This window comes from Aythya ferina, assembly GCF_964211825.1.
Source record: "Aythya ferina genome assembly, chromosome: 1".
NCBI lineage: Eukaryota > Metazoa > Chordata > Aves > Anseriformes > Anatidae > Aythya > Aythya ferina.
In genome coordinates, this window is record NC_140296.1 from 56,880,118 (window position 1) to 56,896,352 (window position 16,235).

At 37.4% G+C, this 16,235-nt stretch overlaps 1 protein-coding gene across 3 annotated transcripts in view; it reads right to left on the minus strand.

Annotated features, from left to right (window-relative positions):
* NALCN (sodium leak channel, non-selective) overlaps positions 1-16,235 on the minus strand; it is a 231,534-nt gene that overhangs the window by 57,689 nt on the left and 157,610 nt on the right. For all 3 annotated transcript variants that reach the window (XM_084498001.1, XM_084498000.1, XM_084498002.1), the window contains one exon: positions 277-413. In XM_084498001.1, coding sequence (XP_084354127.1) covers positions 277-413 — 137 coding nt within the window. The remainder of the gene's footprint in view (positions 1-276; positions 414-16,235) is intronic.

The following is a 16,235-nucleotide window of genomic DNA, read 5'->3' on the forward strand; positions in this document are numbered from 1 at the left end:
GAACAACAATGTAGTTTTCAATCATATTTTATTTGTGTTGGTTTCAGTCAATCTAGTTCCTTTCATGAATGTTATAATGAGTGCTAGGATTTTATTTTTTTTAAGTAAAAGTAAGATAAAAATAGAATGTCAGCTCCTTTCAACTCTGTTAATGCTGTTTCAGTTCTGATTTTCTGAAGTATCTGCTTCATCCATAAGCAAAACAGTTAAATATTTTTGGAACTCTGTGGCACCAGACCAGCTTATGGTATATTAGCAATGGGAATATTTCAATACCTTATTTTTGGAACTGTGAAATCTGAAGGAAGCTTGGAGATTTTCACCATTTGTGGCCTGTTTGGAAATTTTTCAAAGATGCGTAGACGCAGTGGAAGCTTCTCTTTTGTATCTGCATTTGCTTCACTTTGCTTCAGCTAAAAACACGGAAATGAAAAAAAAAAAAAAAAGAAAAGAAAAGAAAAAAAATTGCTCTGTAATATTGCAGCCTTGTTTTTCATAATTCAAATAATAACAGCAATTATATAAAGAAACAGAAGATGGCAGCAAAGAACTACAGAGGATAAATTTGGTACTCGGGTTTATTGGTCTGCTTGTGCTAGAAGCTGACAAATTCCAAACAATATCATGCCTTTGACTGAAAGTCATAAAATGGGAGGATTGCTAATAATTTTAATTTTAAAATATGAAACATATTAATGCCCTATTCAATATGGTTGTTTCTATGTTTCCTTCACAGTTCCCTAACACTTTATCAAGGAAATAAACATCCATGCTCTTTTCTTACTAGTCACATCTTTCTGTATTTCTTGACAGCCCTAAAATATTCCAATAGAAAACAGCATTTATAAAGGGAGTAATTTTAAAGAAATCCAGCTTTCAGAACATGGAAGTAACAGGAAAATTGCATTTAGATGAGTATTAACAATAATATCAAAAGACTCAAAAGAATCCATCTATGTCAGCAATTCTGATACTGAGCTGCAGCAAATCTAATAATGAACATTGCACTTGTAAATATCCACAAACAGTTATGCCAAGGAATACCACACATTTAAATACAGATAAGGCAGATACACCGATGTGGACAGATAATGGATACATCTAATGATATAAGATAAAATAGATTTGATATGGAGATATGAATTGTAAATTGTGATTCCTGAATTGTGATTACTGCATTTGCAACTCAACTGTGTCATAACAACAAAATACCAAGTCAGAAGGATTCAGTGAAACATGGTTGTTTTTATGTTTATATTAAATGGGAATTTAAACGTTAAATTTCTATCTAGTTCTATATATTCAAATATCATGTACCGTTTCAGTTAGCACATGTCTAATTGAGATTATTTAGATACGAAGTTTAATTCTTCTTCCCATGCCAGCTTGTGAGCACAAGCTTAGGAGCTTATACTTTAAAACAGAGATGCCCAATCAGCACCTGCAGGGAATACTGCTGATAGGTATCAGCTATAGATTTTTACCATGGTGAACTGCCCAGGAAGTTGAATGAAGTTTTAACTCCCATTTGCACTGCCTTGTGTAATCCATGCTTCCACCGCATGCTATAGAAGAACAACTGCTCTGCTGCACTGTCATGCTATCAGCAACATCACCACTTCCAGCCACAGGACAGCTTAAACTGAAAATCAATTCATATTCGGCTGGATACAAGTTGTCATGTAGACAGAAAACTGTATGAAGTGCTACAAACAAAGATTAATGATTAATGGTAAAGCACAGGGTCAGAAGAGAAGGGGAATGGAATATTGTATAAATCTGTATTATGTTCGGTCCTACTTAATTGCTTCATTAATGATCCTTAAAAGGAAGAAATTATGACATTAATGAAATTCAGTTGATATTAAAATGTGGAGTAAAATACCACGGTGGAGAAAAAAGAGGACAGATTTAGAAGTAGGGGCAGGAAATAACAAAGACTGAAAATAATTCTAGAGCAAGAATAAGAGCAGAAACTAAACCAGAACTTGTACTTCAATACAGCATCAAAAGGGCAATTCGGGCACCAATTATGTTACCAGCCAAATGTTGGTTATGCATTATACAGTCTTAGAAAATTGTACAGAAGTTCACAGCTCCTCTCTCTGCTGCTTTGAGGAGCCTGTACCAGGGTAAGCATTCTATTCTGAAGCCCATTTCAGCAGTCTCACACGGACAAGCCAAAACCGTGCAGAAGAGAGACATGAAAAAAAGGAGAGAGCTACAGAAACCAACTGGAGTGGGAGAGAAAAAAGGAGTGAAAGACTAAAGGGGACAGATATTTATATTTCAGCAACCACACCTGATAGTAAAAGAAGGGGAGGAGATGTAAAATTGTGGAAGAAATATTTGAAAACATATTATTTCAAGAATATGATAGCGTGACCCAAGTATAGGAATTAAAGGATGAAAATAGGGATTTTTTAGGCTGAGAATAAAGATTAATATAGTTACAAAGAAATCTAGGAGTGTTCAGAAAGGTCTCTGGAGGGAAGTGCCTCATCATTCCAGATTCAGGTGAGACAGAACCCTTGAAATGCCAGCGTACCACAGAAAGAAATCCTTCACTGTCACGGAAATGAATCAAATTATCTACTAGGGCTTTTCTGCTACATTGTGCTGTTGAAAAGCTTTGGGAGGGAGTAATTTTTAGAAGAATAAAGAGTTTTGAGTTTCTGCTAGTTTGCTTTAGTGAGAAATCACTGTATAAATAGGCAGATTCTGGCACGGACAAATAATGTCCCCTGCAGCTATGGACTCCCATTCACAGAAGTCAGCGTACGCAGAATAGAGCACACACCACAGATTGCAATGTTGCCTGAAGTCTCAGTGCAGAACAGATCAGGGAGAGCTTGGAAACAGGGAACTGTATAGCTGAAGTGATAAGCAAGGGAACAGAAATATCCCCCTCCTAACAAGGAGAATGATCCAAGATAGACTTTAAAATAACCTAAAGTCAGAGCAGTTCTACCGAATCTCTCTCCAATTACTCATGCTGTGATAATATTACATGTTGGGGAGCGTGAAGCATTTAGCTTCACTGAATTCTTCTCTACACATTTAGGGTGTAATTGTTGCTCTGCATGACACACATCCCATTTTGTATTGCTGCTTAAATCCTTTACATTTCAACTTTCTTTAACACATAACAAACACATATATTTTTAAAGGTACAGGGTTTTAAAGGTACAGGATTATGTTGAAATATGGTGATGGTGGTGCAGAATGTTTCTAGCAACAGCTAAACCCAAAATAAAATACCAGGACTTTGTTTCTATGATTTTTATTTTTTTTATTTTTTTAGTTATTATTATAATTAGCAAGGAAATGTGCATGGTCTTGATTGGTACTGCTTGGCTCTTGTCTCCAGCTCCTAAGAGCCTATTGGAAGCAGTTCAATGACATTTTGTCAGCCTGGGTTGGCAAAATTCTCGTGTGCCTCCTAGAACAATTCCTGTAAAGCCACAGAAGGAATTTATGTCTATTTTCACTATTTCCATGGTGCTTAAGTTTATAAGGGCAGATTTAATGGCACAATGCATACAGTACTACTGTCTGTTCTGACCCTAGATCAGAAGTTATTAAAACATCACCTAAATGGTAGGGAGTGATGGAGAGGAAATCTTAAATTGGGATTCCACTGGATAATAGCAGTTGAATAACACATTCAGATACAGGCCCAAGGCACCAAGATATCTAGATCTGGTTCACGTAACTATCTCAGATGAGTACAAAAGGCAGCTGACAGAAAGGTACACTTATTGATGGTGTTTAGATTTATTTTTATTTTTTCCAGAAAGACATGATGGCCACACCTCCATTTGGTTCAGAGCAGTTTGAAGTGAATCCCCAACTATCTTTACTTGCTATTTGGTGATTTTGTGAGTTGTGTTGGTAAGCAAAACAGATTATTTTTGGAGGAAACAGAACTGCAAGCTCCACTCCACCCTTGTTGAATACAAATGCAATCCCAATCACTAAGACTGATGGAAGGATCAGAACAAATGGCTGCTTGTTAGGGTAGCTTCAAACCCTTTGTGTAATGGGGCATTTAGTGCAGTGTTACAGCAAATCAATTATTTAGCAAACACACATACAAACACCCTGAACTGCATCTCCTGTAACTGTGGTGCATCAGCTGCTGCATTGTTGGTATTCTCTCCCATGACACAGTTCAGGGCATTAATGGGAGATGACTTCATTCATAATACTACATAATACTACAAAATATTTATTTGTGTCTTCAAGGCTTCTTTATAAAAGGGCGACTGTTAAAATCACCAAGACCTGGGCCCTTAAAACCAAAGAGAACCTGTAAGAAGTTGTTCTAAACACATAAAGTATGGTGGTGAAAATGGAAGAAGAAGGTAGAGGCAGGGGGAATAAAAGAGACATCAGGTAGTGACTAGTGAGAAATAGGGGCAGGGTCAGCTCTTTAGCACATACCCACACCAGTTATGGTCAAACATGTGAGCTGGGATGGTCAACAAAGCAATTGCCCAGCTGGAGATAACAGCCTTCCCAGCAGGATGCTGGCATCTCCCACATAATCATGCTAGTCCAGCCAGGCCAACAGAGCCACAGCACAAGACCATCCCTCCTACCTGCCAGCTACAAAGACTCTCTCATCCATGCCTTAGAAACTCAAGTGATGACATTTAAACTTTTGTATAATATGCTGTATTAAAGTAATCAAGTCACACACTATACACTGTTATATTGAACCTGAATAGACCAGTAAAGCAACAAATGGTGCATCTAAATTTTTTTTTTTTTCTGTCTTAAAGGACTGTAGTACTATAATCTCACAGATCTCAATCACCAAAATTGTGCTTGGGGCAAAAGTAGCAAGTTCTTTTCAAGTGTGTACTGCGGCTTCTTTGATAGGCAGGAGCTAACAGCCTGGGACATTGAAGTGCTCTGGGGTCAGGTAATATAAATGTGATGACTTTAACAGTTCAAAGAGCTAAGGTGAGTATCTGTTCATATCACCAATTTGCATTTAGAGACAGAAACATCCTTAAAAGTAATGTTCTTGGCAAGGCAAACTGAAAGCTCAAATTTAATACAGTCATTGAGTTTCTAGGACATTGACACATTGGTGGGAACATGCCAGAGGAAAAACAGAGTTAATCATATCCAAAGGGATAAGATCTACCCTTCCTAACTTTTATTTGTTTCTCTATTCAGTTAATTCTGATTGTGGAAGAAGAGCTAGTAACATGCAAAACATAAAGAATGAAAGATGTGCTTTTCATGTAGTCTGTGAAATTCACTTAAATATTGCATAAATATCTCAATGAAATTAAATAATTATGAGAAATGTACTGCGTTGCTCAAACTCTTGTCATTTCAGTTGACAGTTTTCATAACAGGCTGAGATCAATCATGTTCAAAATTAAAAGCTGTGCAACTGATGTACACACAGTTTATTTAGGAACTGGTCAGCTGCCCAGAGTACTTTCATGGTGAGTGTGGAAAGTTCAAGCTGTTGGAGAAAGTTCAGGGGGTCTCTCTACAGGATAGCTTTAAATTAATATTGCTTGGTACATTACAGTGCACTGCTATATATCATTTTTTCACTGGAAATATCCTCTAGGGGCTATATTTGAAGCATACAGTTGCTATACACTATCTGTGCTACCCTCTTAGTAGGATATGCTCTGTGCTTCTGCACCACACAATTTGAGCATGATACAAACACAGGAGGGGATGAACAACATTAAAGACTGATACCAGCACCTATCCAACAGTTTTCCAGATTTTTTTTTCTCATCCAAATTTTCGTATTTATCAACACCTGATTTGTCAACAGCAACTTTGAATGAAATCCAAGTAATTAGTAATGCTATTTATAGCATTAAATGACACATTAAATTAAACAATTAAAAATCAGAACGGTGGGTTAAATGAGCTGCTTTTTCCCCTTCCGTTATTACTCTGAAGCCATATAGATCTGGTAAATTTCTGGACATGAATGAGAGCTGAGACAAGAAAACATGTATGTGGGTAAGCTTTCATAGCCCAGACTCAGCTCTGGCATAAATTTGTGCCAACACATTGTACCTATATTGGATTCAGATTCAAGAGAAATCAAAAGTTGTAATGTAATGTAAGAACTACTACTATTTACACCTGTAATTCCAATAAAAATGAAGAAGCAGCTCAATTTTGTTTGTGCAAACTGCAACATGAAAATAGAAAGGCAAAAAATGATCTGAAAATTAAGGTAAAAAATACTGACAAAATGCAGTAGTTTGAATTTGGGTAAAAGTAACACTTTCAACACAAAAAAAAAAAAAAAAAGAAAGAAAAAAGAAAAAAAACCACAGCACTTATGACATGTAGATCCTATTAGGTTTGTCTGTAGTGCTAAATAAAAGGCTACCAAGGGCCTAACCTTTGCCTAGAGTCCTGCCAGCTGACTTCAATCATACTTCATAATATTTGGCTCTTGGTTTCTCTGGGTCCCTTGGGATGACCTTGAGACATAATTACAGTAGTTACATTTCTATGCATTTTCCAGTTCTTCAAGGCACCTGAAATAAAGTGATAGTTTTTATGTGCAATTCAGCTGAGTCACATTTCCGTGTTATGAAATTTGGGTTGTGAACTGCCTACTCTAAGAGAGACAAGAACTTGCGAGTTTGCCTGAAAGCATGAGGCTTGCTGGGAGAGCATGACAAGGACTGAGTGGCTTAGAGGTGATAAACCTGGTGAAAGCTTGTCCATGCTTCCTTTGAAAGCAGTCCCTCAAGTAAACTATTCCCTAAACTACTCCCAACGCATTGTCTGGGAGAAAGTCCAGGAAATCCAGATGGAGGCCCAAGACAGAGCCAGCCATGAGCAAACAGTTAAGCAGAATGCATAGACAAGGGCTCTGTGTTTCAGCTTGCTCTAGCTGTCTTGTCCTCTTTTAGTTAACAATCTAGATGTACCAACTCTGCATTTTGCCCTTTGGGCTCACCTAAACAAATGGGGACATTGCAGGCAATAAAAAATTCTCCCATGTAGCAACTATAAAACAGAACCTAAACTGATTTTAACCACATTCTGTGGTGCCTTGGGGAATTTTCACTGAAATGTACCAAAAAATATGATTACAGTGGTGCTAGCATTCACAGCAGAGACTGCACTGTTGATAATCAAAGGGTAAAATAAACTGAAAAAGTTCCTAGCTTATGGAGGAACAAGATTGCACATGTATTTCTCATATGCACAAGATTATTTTTTTTTTAATAAACAACTTTTATGTGTCACAGGGTTTATATGCTTTGTGTAGCATGATTGGATGCTGTGATTGCTATTTCCCAATTGTTCATTTAAGTAACTTTTTCCTCAATTTTGCATGAAGTCTCCCAAATTAATAAGATATTGAGGAAAGTATCACAAATGTGTTTTCTTAATAACTTCCTTTCAGTAATTGTAACTCCTATCGGTTCTTCACGAACAAATGCTGCTGAAAAGATGTGATTGCAATTCAAATGGCATAAAACTCCTCTGGCAAAACTCGGCTAAGATTTAGTCCATTTATTTAATAGAGTACAGGAATCCAGTGTGTCAGAAAGTTTCCCTTTGATTGAGATAAATGATTTTTCCAGAGCTATTACTTAATATTCTCTACAAGCTTGGACAAACATTGCTATGTTGATTAAAATTCAGCTGTTCTTCCATTTTTTTACCCTATCTTTTGGTGACAAGAATTGTATTTAATCAAAGAAATGAAATCTGTGATTCTGCATAGTCAGTGACCAGATTCAAGGCCTACGAATGTGCTTACCAGACCAGATTCAACCTCCATGCCTTCAGACTGAAGTACCTACCTCAGTTAATTGCATTCTGGTTGTTTTAGTCTCTCTTTACAGCCAAAAGACACAAGGACACACTTCTTAGAGGTCAGTTCAGATATTGGGTTTGCTATGTCTTTCAGCCATGCTTATCTTTTTTCATCAACTAAACAGGGAACTTAAATCCAGTATGTTCTTTAAGTCACATGTGTGATGCCCAGTGAAATAGACAATGGAAATGAAACATACATTTAATGCTAACATGCTAACTGTTCTTTTAATAGCTTTTTCACATATAAATTGCATCTTTGCCACTTACATATTAATAGGGCAATTTCTTTTGTGATAAGTAGCAGAAATATCTGTTTCCATACAAAGGTTACTGAGTCACAGAAGAATATCCATTATAATAAAAACATGCATTACATGGTCCGTTTCATCCGAAGAAACTGCTTGAGTCCACCAAAACTAGGCAACATTATTTGTTATGAACTATATGTCCTGATAAATAAGCAACTAATACATTCTCAAGTGAACAAATGCACAAGATGTATGATTTCTGCTCTTGTACAAACAGAATCATTCAATATTGACTAGGTACAATGTATTAATCTTCCAAGACATATGGCAATATTAATTACAATCTGAACGGGTGCTTCTGTCTAGGAAGCAAAGGAGGTAGCATTGCAGGGAAATTCAGAGACTCTTAATGTTTGCTTACCTATTCCAGACCCTGCACAAAGGAAGATTCATGGAGGTAGCTCTGTAAATGGTGCTTACCAACATGTCAAGACATACAAATTCATCTGCCCTGCTGGGTTCACAGAAAAATAGGGCCAATCTCGGAAATGATAATTACAGACAGACTTTCAAAGGTTCTCACCACAGGCAGCTCCCATTTAGTTAAAAAGGACCTGAAGAGAACTGGGCTGTGATTGACCAAGGAAGTCATCATCTTGACCTCCTATCAAGGTACAGACAGTGAGAAGCATAAAAAATGCAGAATGGTACTGAGGTCACATGGATAAAAGACTCAGTCTGCAGGGAATCTGTGTGTCTCTGCTCACAGCCTGACAAAAAAAAAAAAAAAAAAAGTAACTTTCGATACCAAATTAGAGGAAGACTGGAATTTGATGCAAAAATTGTATTCCTTGTAATTCATATAGGCTGATTAATTCATTGTCCTGGGAATTACACAGAATGGATCATGAGTAAACTGGTGTGGAAATACAGCATATCCAACTTGATATATTCCAGAAGCCCTGGGCTTCTCTATGATTCTATTTTTGGTGATAGTTATCTGACCCCAAACCATTCTTCAATTGCCTTCAACTTCACTGTTTTATGCCTGCATCTGCCATCTCCTGATAACTTGTACTTTCATTCAAACCATTACTGGGCTCTGTTAGATTCTTTGAGAGGGCAATTTATATAACTTAGATTTAAGCTAGTATTTGCAATCAACATGGTGAACCAAGTTCTGCAATTGGACATCCATAACACCGAGCAAAAATAACTGAAGTTGAGAAGAAAAGTCATCGCTGAAGCTTGAGGCCAGAATACAGTATATTTCTTTAAACAAGAACGACTTCGTCTTTGCACAAATGAGCTGCCCCTTGCTTTTTCAGTGGTTTCTTTGTTTTTAATCAGAGGCAGTACATTTTACTTGACACAGCTGCCCTGAGTTTTAGATTCATTGCAGTTTTACAGTATTTCTCCAGTACAGAAATTTACACAGAAAATCAATTTAAACAAAGGACATGAAGAAGCAAACCTATATGAGTAATGATGGGAAGGCCACAGAGGCTGATGCAAGCTACTTCAGAAACCTTGGCTGGACTAGATGAAAAGATAGTTTGGTGTTACTAGCTGGCCTTTCTACCATACAAGTTTGCTGATGAAATTTTAGCTGGGGCTGGAATTATGCATCCTGCTTTTCCCTTTCACTGGCAGTGGGGATGGTTCTATTTGTGTTCATGTGATGATGGATTGCATCTTTGGAGAGGAAGATATGGCATGAATTCTCCCTTAATTCTGAAATAGTGCTCCCATTTGTTGGATATTATGCAGCAAAAACTGTGTGTGCTTCCTCATCTTCTGTCATGTTTTTAAAAGATTGCCTGATTCATTCTTGAGGAGCTGTAAAGAGAAGTCCTCTGAATTCTAAGTGGAAAATAAGTGACTTACACTCAGGAACCTAAAAATCTCAACAAAAAAGTAATGAATTCACCCTTCTAAGCAGCTAGCTTTTTTAGTTAGTGAGCAAAGAATTAAATCTCATGCAAAGCCTCCAGTTTTGTAAGGATTATAGAATCGCAGAATCACAGAATCATATAAGGTTTTAGATTGGAAAGGACATTAAAGATCATCTAATTCCACTCCTCCTGCTGTAGGCAGGGACACCTCCCACCAGACCAGGTTGCCCAAAGCCCCATCCAGCCTGGCTTTGAACACCTCTAGGGATTGGGCAGCCACAGCTTCTCTGGACAACCTGTGCCATTGCCTCACCACCCTCAGAGTAAAGAATTTCTTCCTTACAGCTTATTTAAATCTACCCTTTTTTAGTTTAAAACCACTACTCCTTGTCCTACCACTACACTCCCTGACAGAGTCCCTCCCCAGCTTTCCTGTAGCCTCCCTTTTAGGTAGTGGAAAATTGTTATAAGGTCTCCCCAGAGCCTTCTCTTCTTCAGGCAGAACAACCCCAACTCCTTCAGCCTGTTTTCAAAAGAGAGGTGCTCCAGCCCTCTGATCATATTTGTGACCCTCCTCTAAACTCATTCTGAGATGTCCATGTCCTTCTTGTGCTGGGGGCCTCAGAGCTGAAGGCAGCACCCCAGGTGGGGTCTCACGAGAGCAGAGGGGGTAAATCATCTCCCTTGACCAGCTGGCCACTCTGCTTTTGATGCAGCCCTGGACATGGTTGGCGTTCTGGGCTGCAAGTGCACAAAGGATACAAAGGCTGTTGTGTACAGTGTTTACAGAAGTACACAGATCCACAAGCTCCTATGGGCCTAAGACACAGTTCAGAAAGGGCAATGCAAACTTGCATGACACAAATGAACGCCAAAGAAAATACAGCATGGATTTGCAATTGCCATCAAAATAATGAGTAATGCTATATAAGCCCTCTCCTTCCTTCCAAAGACCAACAGGATTGTTCCTTGCTTCAGAGGAAGAAGCATCTAGAATCACTATGTGCACTTGCATTTTTTTCTTAGGTATCAATGAAATAAAACAAAAAATAAAGATTAGATGGTGATATAAAAGCCAGGTAAATATTTCCTTCCCTACTGATATAAAATGAAGCAGCAGCAACTTACATTTATATTTTTGTTACTGCTATTCACACATTCATAGCCAATTGAACTCCCATCTCTCCTCCTTGAAAAGTGTGTGCTTTGACTATGATCATTGACTAGAATTTTCAAACGTCCTTATTTGATACAATAAAACCTTCCTCCAAGAGAAACCCTCTTGAATCAAATGTGTGTTCTTGATAAATAATACAGTACTGCAAACACCAGGGAGTGGCAACTTCTGAATTAACACTCAGATGTTTATTTTACCACTGGGCATAAATATATAAGCCAGAATTTATGATCCAGTTATACTGTTTTTTTTTTTTTTTTTTTAAAAAGGATGGTAGATAAGGTAAGAGGTGGAATAAACAAAGGTGGAAGCTACAACCTTCAGGGAGACTTTCAAAATTTTTTTAGTTACTCAAAAGTAAAGACTCTGGCACAAGTAGTTTTCCAGCTGACCACATTTTTCAGTTTTGGAAGGACAGCTTGTTTTCTAGAAATGGAAACATTCTCTGTTAAGTTTTAAAATAGCACTGCTTTAAATACTCTGTATATGGCCTGTGAATGGAGGACCAACATGTGTTTTTGAACTTCCTAGTATCTTCCCTCTATGATGAAAAGATGGATTTCATCCATATTATGTAGTACTTAAAATTCAGTTTGGAACCATTATTGCACTTTCCATTTGTTAATAAAATGTGCTCAACACTTATCTTTCCTACCAATTGTTAAAAATCCATTTACATGGCATCAGATATAATGGAAACGTAATTTTTCATTTTTATTCTATTTTGTAGTTATTTCCCATTTGGAATTACCTTAAGCACTATCCTCAGAATAATAATACTCTGGAGGCAAGAGTAACTAGGCTTTAAAAAGCTCCTTGATTTTCACACACACACTCCATTATATATATATAATGTCTTGCCAAGAGTGTGTTTAAATTAGATATACCAATTATAACACCTTGTTCACACAATATGTTCACAAAAAAAAATATCCGTATGCTGAAACTCCTACTTCAGTGATGAAACCTCAGCACCCAAAATTTGGAAGTGGCAAGTTCGATGCTACTGCTGAAACTGTCATTGGCATCTTCCTAGAACTGCTGAGTGCCTGGTGGTGCTTGGGGAAAGGCATTAGGATCAGGCTCTGTGCTCTGACCAGCCCAGCCCTATCAGGGCTGGATTAGGAGTACCTCGATTTTTTGCCTTTTAGCTCTTCACTGGATCCTAAGGAAGGAGAGGAGAGGAGAGGAGAGGAGAGGAGAGGAGAGGAGAGGAGAGGAGAGGAGAGGAGAGGAGAGGAGAGGAGAGGAGAGGAGAGGAGAGGAGAGGAGAGGAGAGGAGAGGAGAGGAGAGGAGAGGAGATAAACTAAAAAGAAAAAAGGAAAAAAGGAAAAGGGAGAAAAAAAGAAACAAGAAAGATAAAAAGGAAAAAGAAAAAAAAAAAAGAAAAAAGGAAAAGGAAAAAGAAAAAAAAACAACAACACAAACAACAACAACAACAACAACAAAGAAAACAAAAAAGAAAACTCCCTTAACACTTAAAGTGTTAACCATATTCACACTTGGGTCACCAAGTGTGAACATGGTTTTGCTCCTCACTGAATAAAGGAGTTGTTAATAGTTCTGCCAAAATGATGCTTGCATTGCCAGGATAGTGACACTCCTTAGTATTAACAGGAGTAAGGTCAAAACTGAATGAATAATGACTGTGTCTGGATGGTCTGGCCTTCCCCTAGAAACAGCGTGCTTTCAAATACTAAGCTGCTTCGCCAGAAATACATCTGAGGAGTGGAAATGGAGACATAGAGGAGGCAAAAAGATGGACTCCCTAGAAAACAGCAAGCTGAATGCAGGGAGGCAGGACTTTGATTATTTCAGACTGTCTTGCTAATATATATTTTTTTCTGTTATTGACAAGATGTTTGTATTTCTTGTTGAAAAAATGCATTTTCCAGGAAGTGGTGTTATAGAAATTCTATCCTATGCTTAGAAAAATCTTAGAGGTTTTGCAATGGATATTAAATATGACTTATTCCAAGATGTGTTAGTTAAACTGACAAATGTTCTTGCAAATGCAGAACACTTTAAATAGGCTTACCCAGTGAACTGAAAGTTTGGTTCGATTGTAAAGCTGTATATATAGTTATACAAAAAGAGAATACAGTGGAAGTAATAACAGGCACCTCAGGAAGGAGAGAGCACTGAGGAATTGTTTGACTGGAATGACTACACTTTGTAAGGGGCATTGTAGTCAAGTGGCAGATTCATAAATATCTCTTCACATAATGCATAGTAAAATTTATCGTTGCTACTGCACACTGTAAATGGTGAAATGTACATAGATTTGAAGATAGATTTAACAAATACATGTATGTGCAAGAACTACTAAACAAAAATACACCATGTTAGGCACAGAAGTTCCCAAGCCACATATGCCTGGAGAAAGTGAGTATCACTGAAGTATGAAATATCACTGGAGAATGAAATATTACTCACTGTGTGCCTTCGCTGTTCTTCTACTATTCCCCACACATCTTTATTGGCCACTGCCAGAGACTGGATATTGAACCAGAACGATATTTTTTTCCCCCCATTACAGCTGTTGTTACATTCTGAACCTACAGGTTCTTCCTTGGAAGAACCTTCATAATAACCTTTTTCTCATTATGAACCTTCTCATAATAGACATTTAAGCACAATAGTGGCGTTACTTTTTTACCAGAAATATTGCTAGTGAAATTGTATCAGTCATTGGTCAGAAGAAACCTTCAAGTGACTGTCTGACTTTCCTTTCCTGGTTTTCCTTTCAGATGACTGCAATGTTGGTACCAATCTAACTAGAGCTAACAGGGAGACATGGGTTACCAGGAACTATCCTTGCCTCAGAAATAGGGGTTCCTAAGGGAAAGGGCTGCAGAAGGCTTCCCTCTGATGTCAGTGACCATCATCTTGCAGGAATAACATCAAGCAAAATCGTACTCAAGAGCAGTAGTTTTAGGGTAGAGGCACAGCATGACTTATATTTGAACTTGGTATAGTTGGGTGACCAAAATAAATTATTTTAATGATAACTTTTTCTCTAAGGACAGTCCACTGCCATTATAAACAAGAGATGCATGTAAGTACCACACACCATTCTGTTACCAACAATAGATAAAATAATCTTGTGGAATTACAACATGCCTGGTGAAAAAAAAAAAAAAAAAAACAAGAAAAAAAAAAGTACTAAACACAAGAAAGCTCATTAGAGGTGCTGTGTTATATATGGCACCATAGGAGCTGTTAAAACTCGAGAATTTTTTTTGTTGTTGTTTTGTTTTGTTATTTTAAGAAGCAGCATTCTTATAAGGCATGCATACAAACTTTCAAGCTTTGGGAATACGTTCAGCACTTACATAAAATTGACCTGATTTTGAAAGGGATCTGTTGTCATTCTGCAACCTGCAAAAATCGGGGCACTTTGAAAAATTCTGTATATTTGACAAGTTTACTGTGTGTGTGTGGGTGTGCACACCTGCATTCACATATGCATACATAAGGAAGGTATTTGTAGGAGCAGAAATGAAGGAAAACTTTAATGATTCTGCAACAATCTGTGCATATGTGCCAGTAAATTCAAAATCATATAAGCTGCTAGTATGTTTATACGTTTGAAAGAAAAAATATATATTACATTTTTATGGTTCCACAGGAAAGCAGACACAAAATATACATTTAGGATACGATAATCAGGTGCCTAGAACAGAAAAACATGCATCTGCAAAAACACTTAGGAGGTCTTCGTATTCTTTACTCTTTTCAAATAGCATAAAAACAACTGCAAAAACAAGAGCTTGTCCTGACATTTTGATCAGTGCTTTTTTGCCCCGAACATAACTGCTTCCACCACTGCCCAGAGGGTACCTCATCTTCCCAGAACTCGCATGTTATTTTTAGTTCGGAATGGAATGTAGCACACTATAAGCATTCTACCTGCCCCAAGGCACTGCTGGTATAACCAAAAAATATCTGTTTCAGAGTCTTTTTTGAATGGTTTTAAAGACAAATATTAAGACTCTTTACCTTTTTTGACATTTTTTTTCCATTTTTTTTTTTTTAAAACTGTGTGTGATATTTTAAACAAGACTGAAGTACGTTTCTTTTCAGAAGGATATGGTCAATGCAAGTGACAGTTTGCCTCTCCATTCTTCGTTGTGACCGCATTGTACCTTTTCTACTAATTCCTTGTGTTAGTCTGCTCTCCCATCCTAGTTTTTAGCCTGATGCCTGGAACCCTCTGGTCTGTAAGTTAGTGAAATCAATTGCTATTGGCTTGTATGTTTAATAGCTGTACTTCTACAAACATATTGCTTCAATACATAGGGACATTATATAAACCTAAAGTGACTGAATTTTGAATTATTTCTCCAGTAAAAGTTGCTCTGTGACACTAAATTAATTTCTGTCAACTGTAAGCAATTAATTAAGTAACCTACCTTAGGTACGTGAACTCTAGCTGCAGGAAACAGTGAGATGGAGAAAAAGAGAAATCTGAAAAAGACAGTTTAGGATACCTAAGTTCTCACGCTGTCTCTGGGGAAGTCTATTCCTCTCTGTTGCTCACAGAATGGAGGCAAAAGCTATATTGACAAGGCCAGAAGTTAGAGACTGTGAACCCAAGCCTTAAAAGTCAGCTCCTATAGGACTAGTGTCAGTGAGTTTTATCAAGATTTGGGCTTTAACATTTAAATGATTAGCTGTGAGCATTTATAACTTAAAATTCTGTATACCATTTTATGATGGCTTTTATTTAGTTTAAGTATTTACATGACCGGCTCAATCTAGTAGATATGTCACTGGTTTTAAGGTAAGATAGGTAAGGATTACACTACCTCTAGTAGTGTAAAATAGAAATTTGTTTGTTTGTTTTTTTGTTTGTTTCTTTTCTATCAGGAAAAAGAAACACCTTGAAAGGTTTCTAGAATAGCTTGCAGAGCCAAACCAGTATCATTTCACTATGCTGAGTTAGTGGCACTGTTCCTACTATGGCAGTATAAACCCATTAACTGAGATCTACTTTTTTGCCTACTGCTTTCAAAGGAGCTGGGCAACCACCAACAATATAAAGTTTAATGAGAGCAGGTGACAGATTCTGC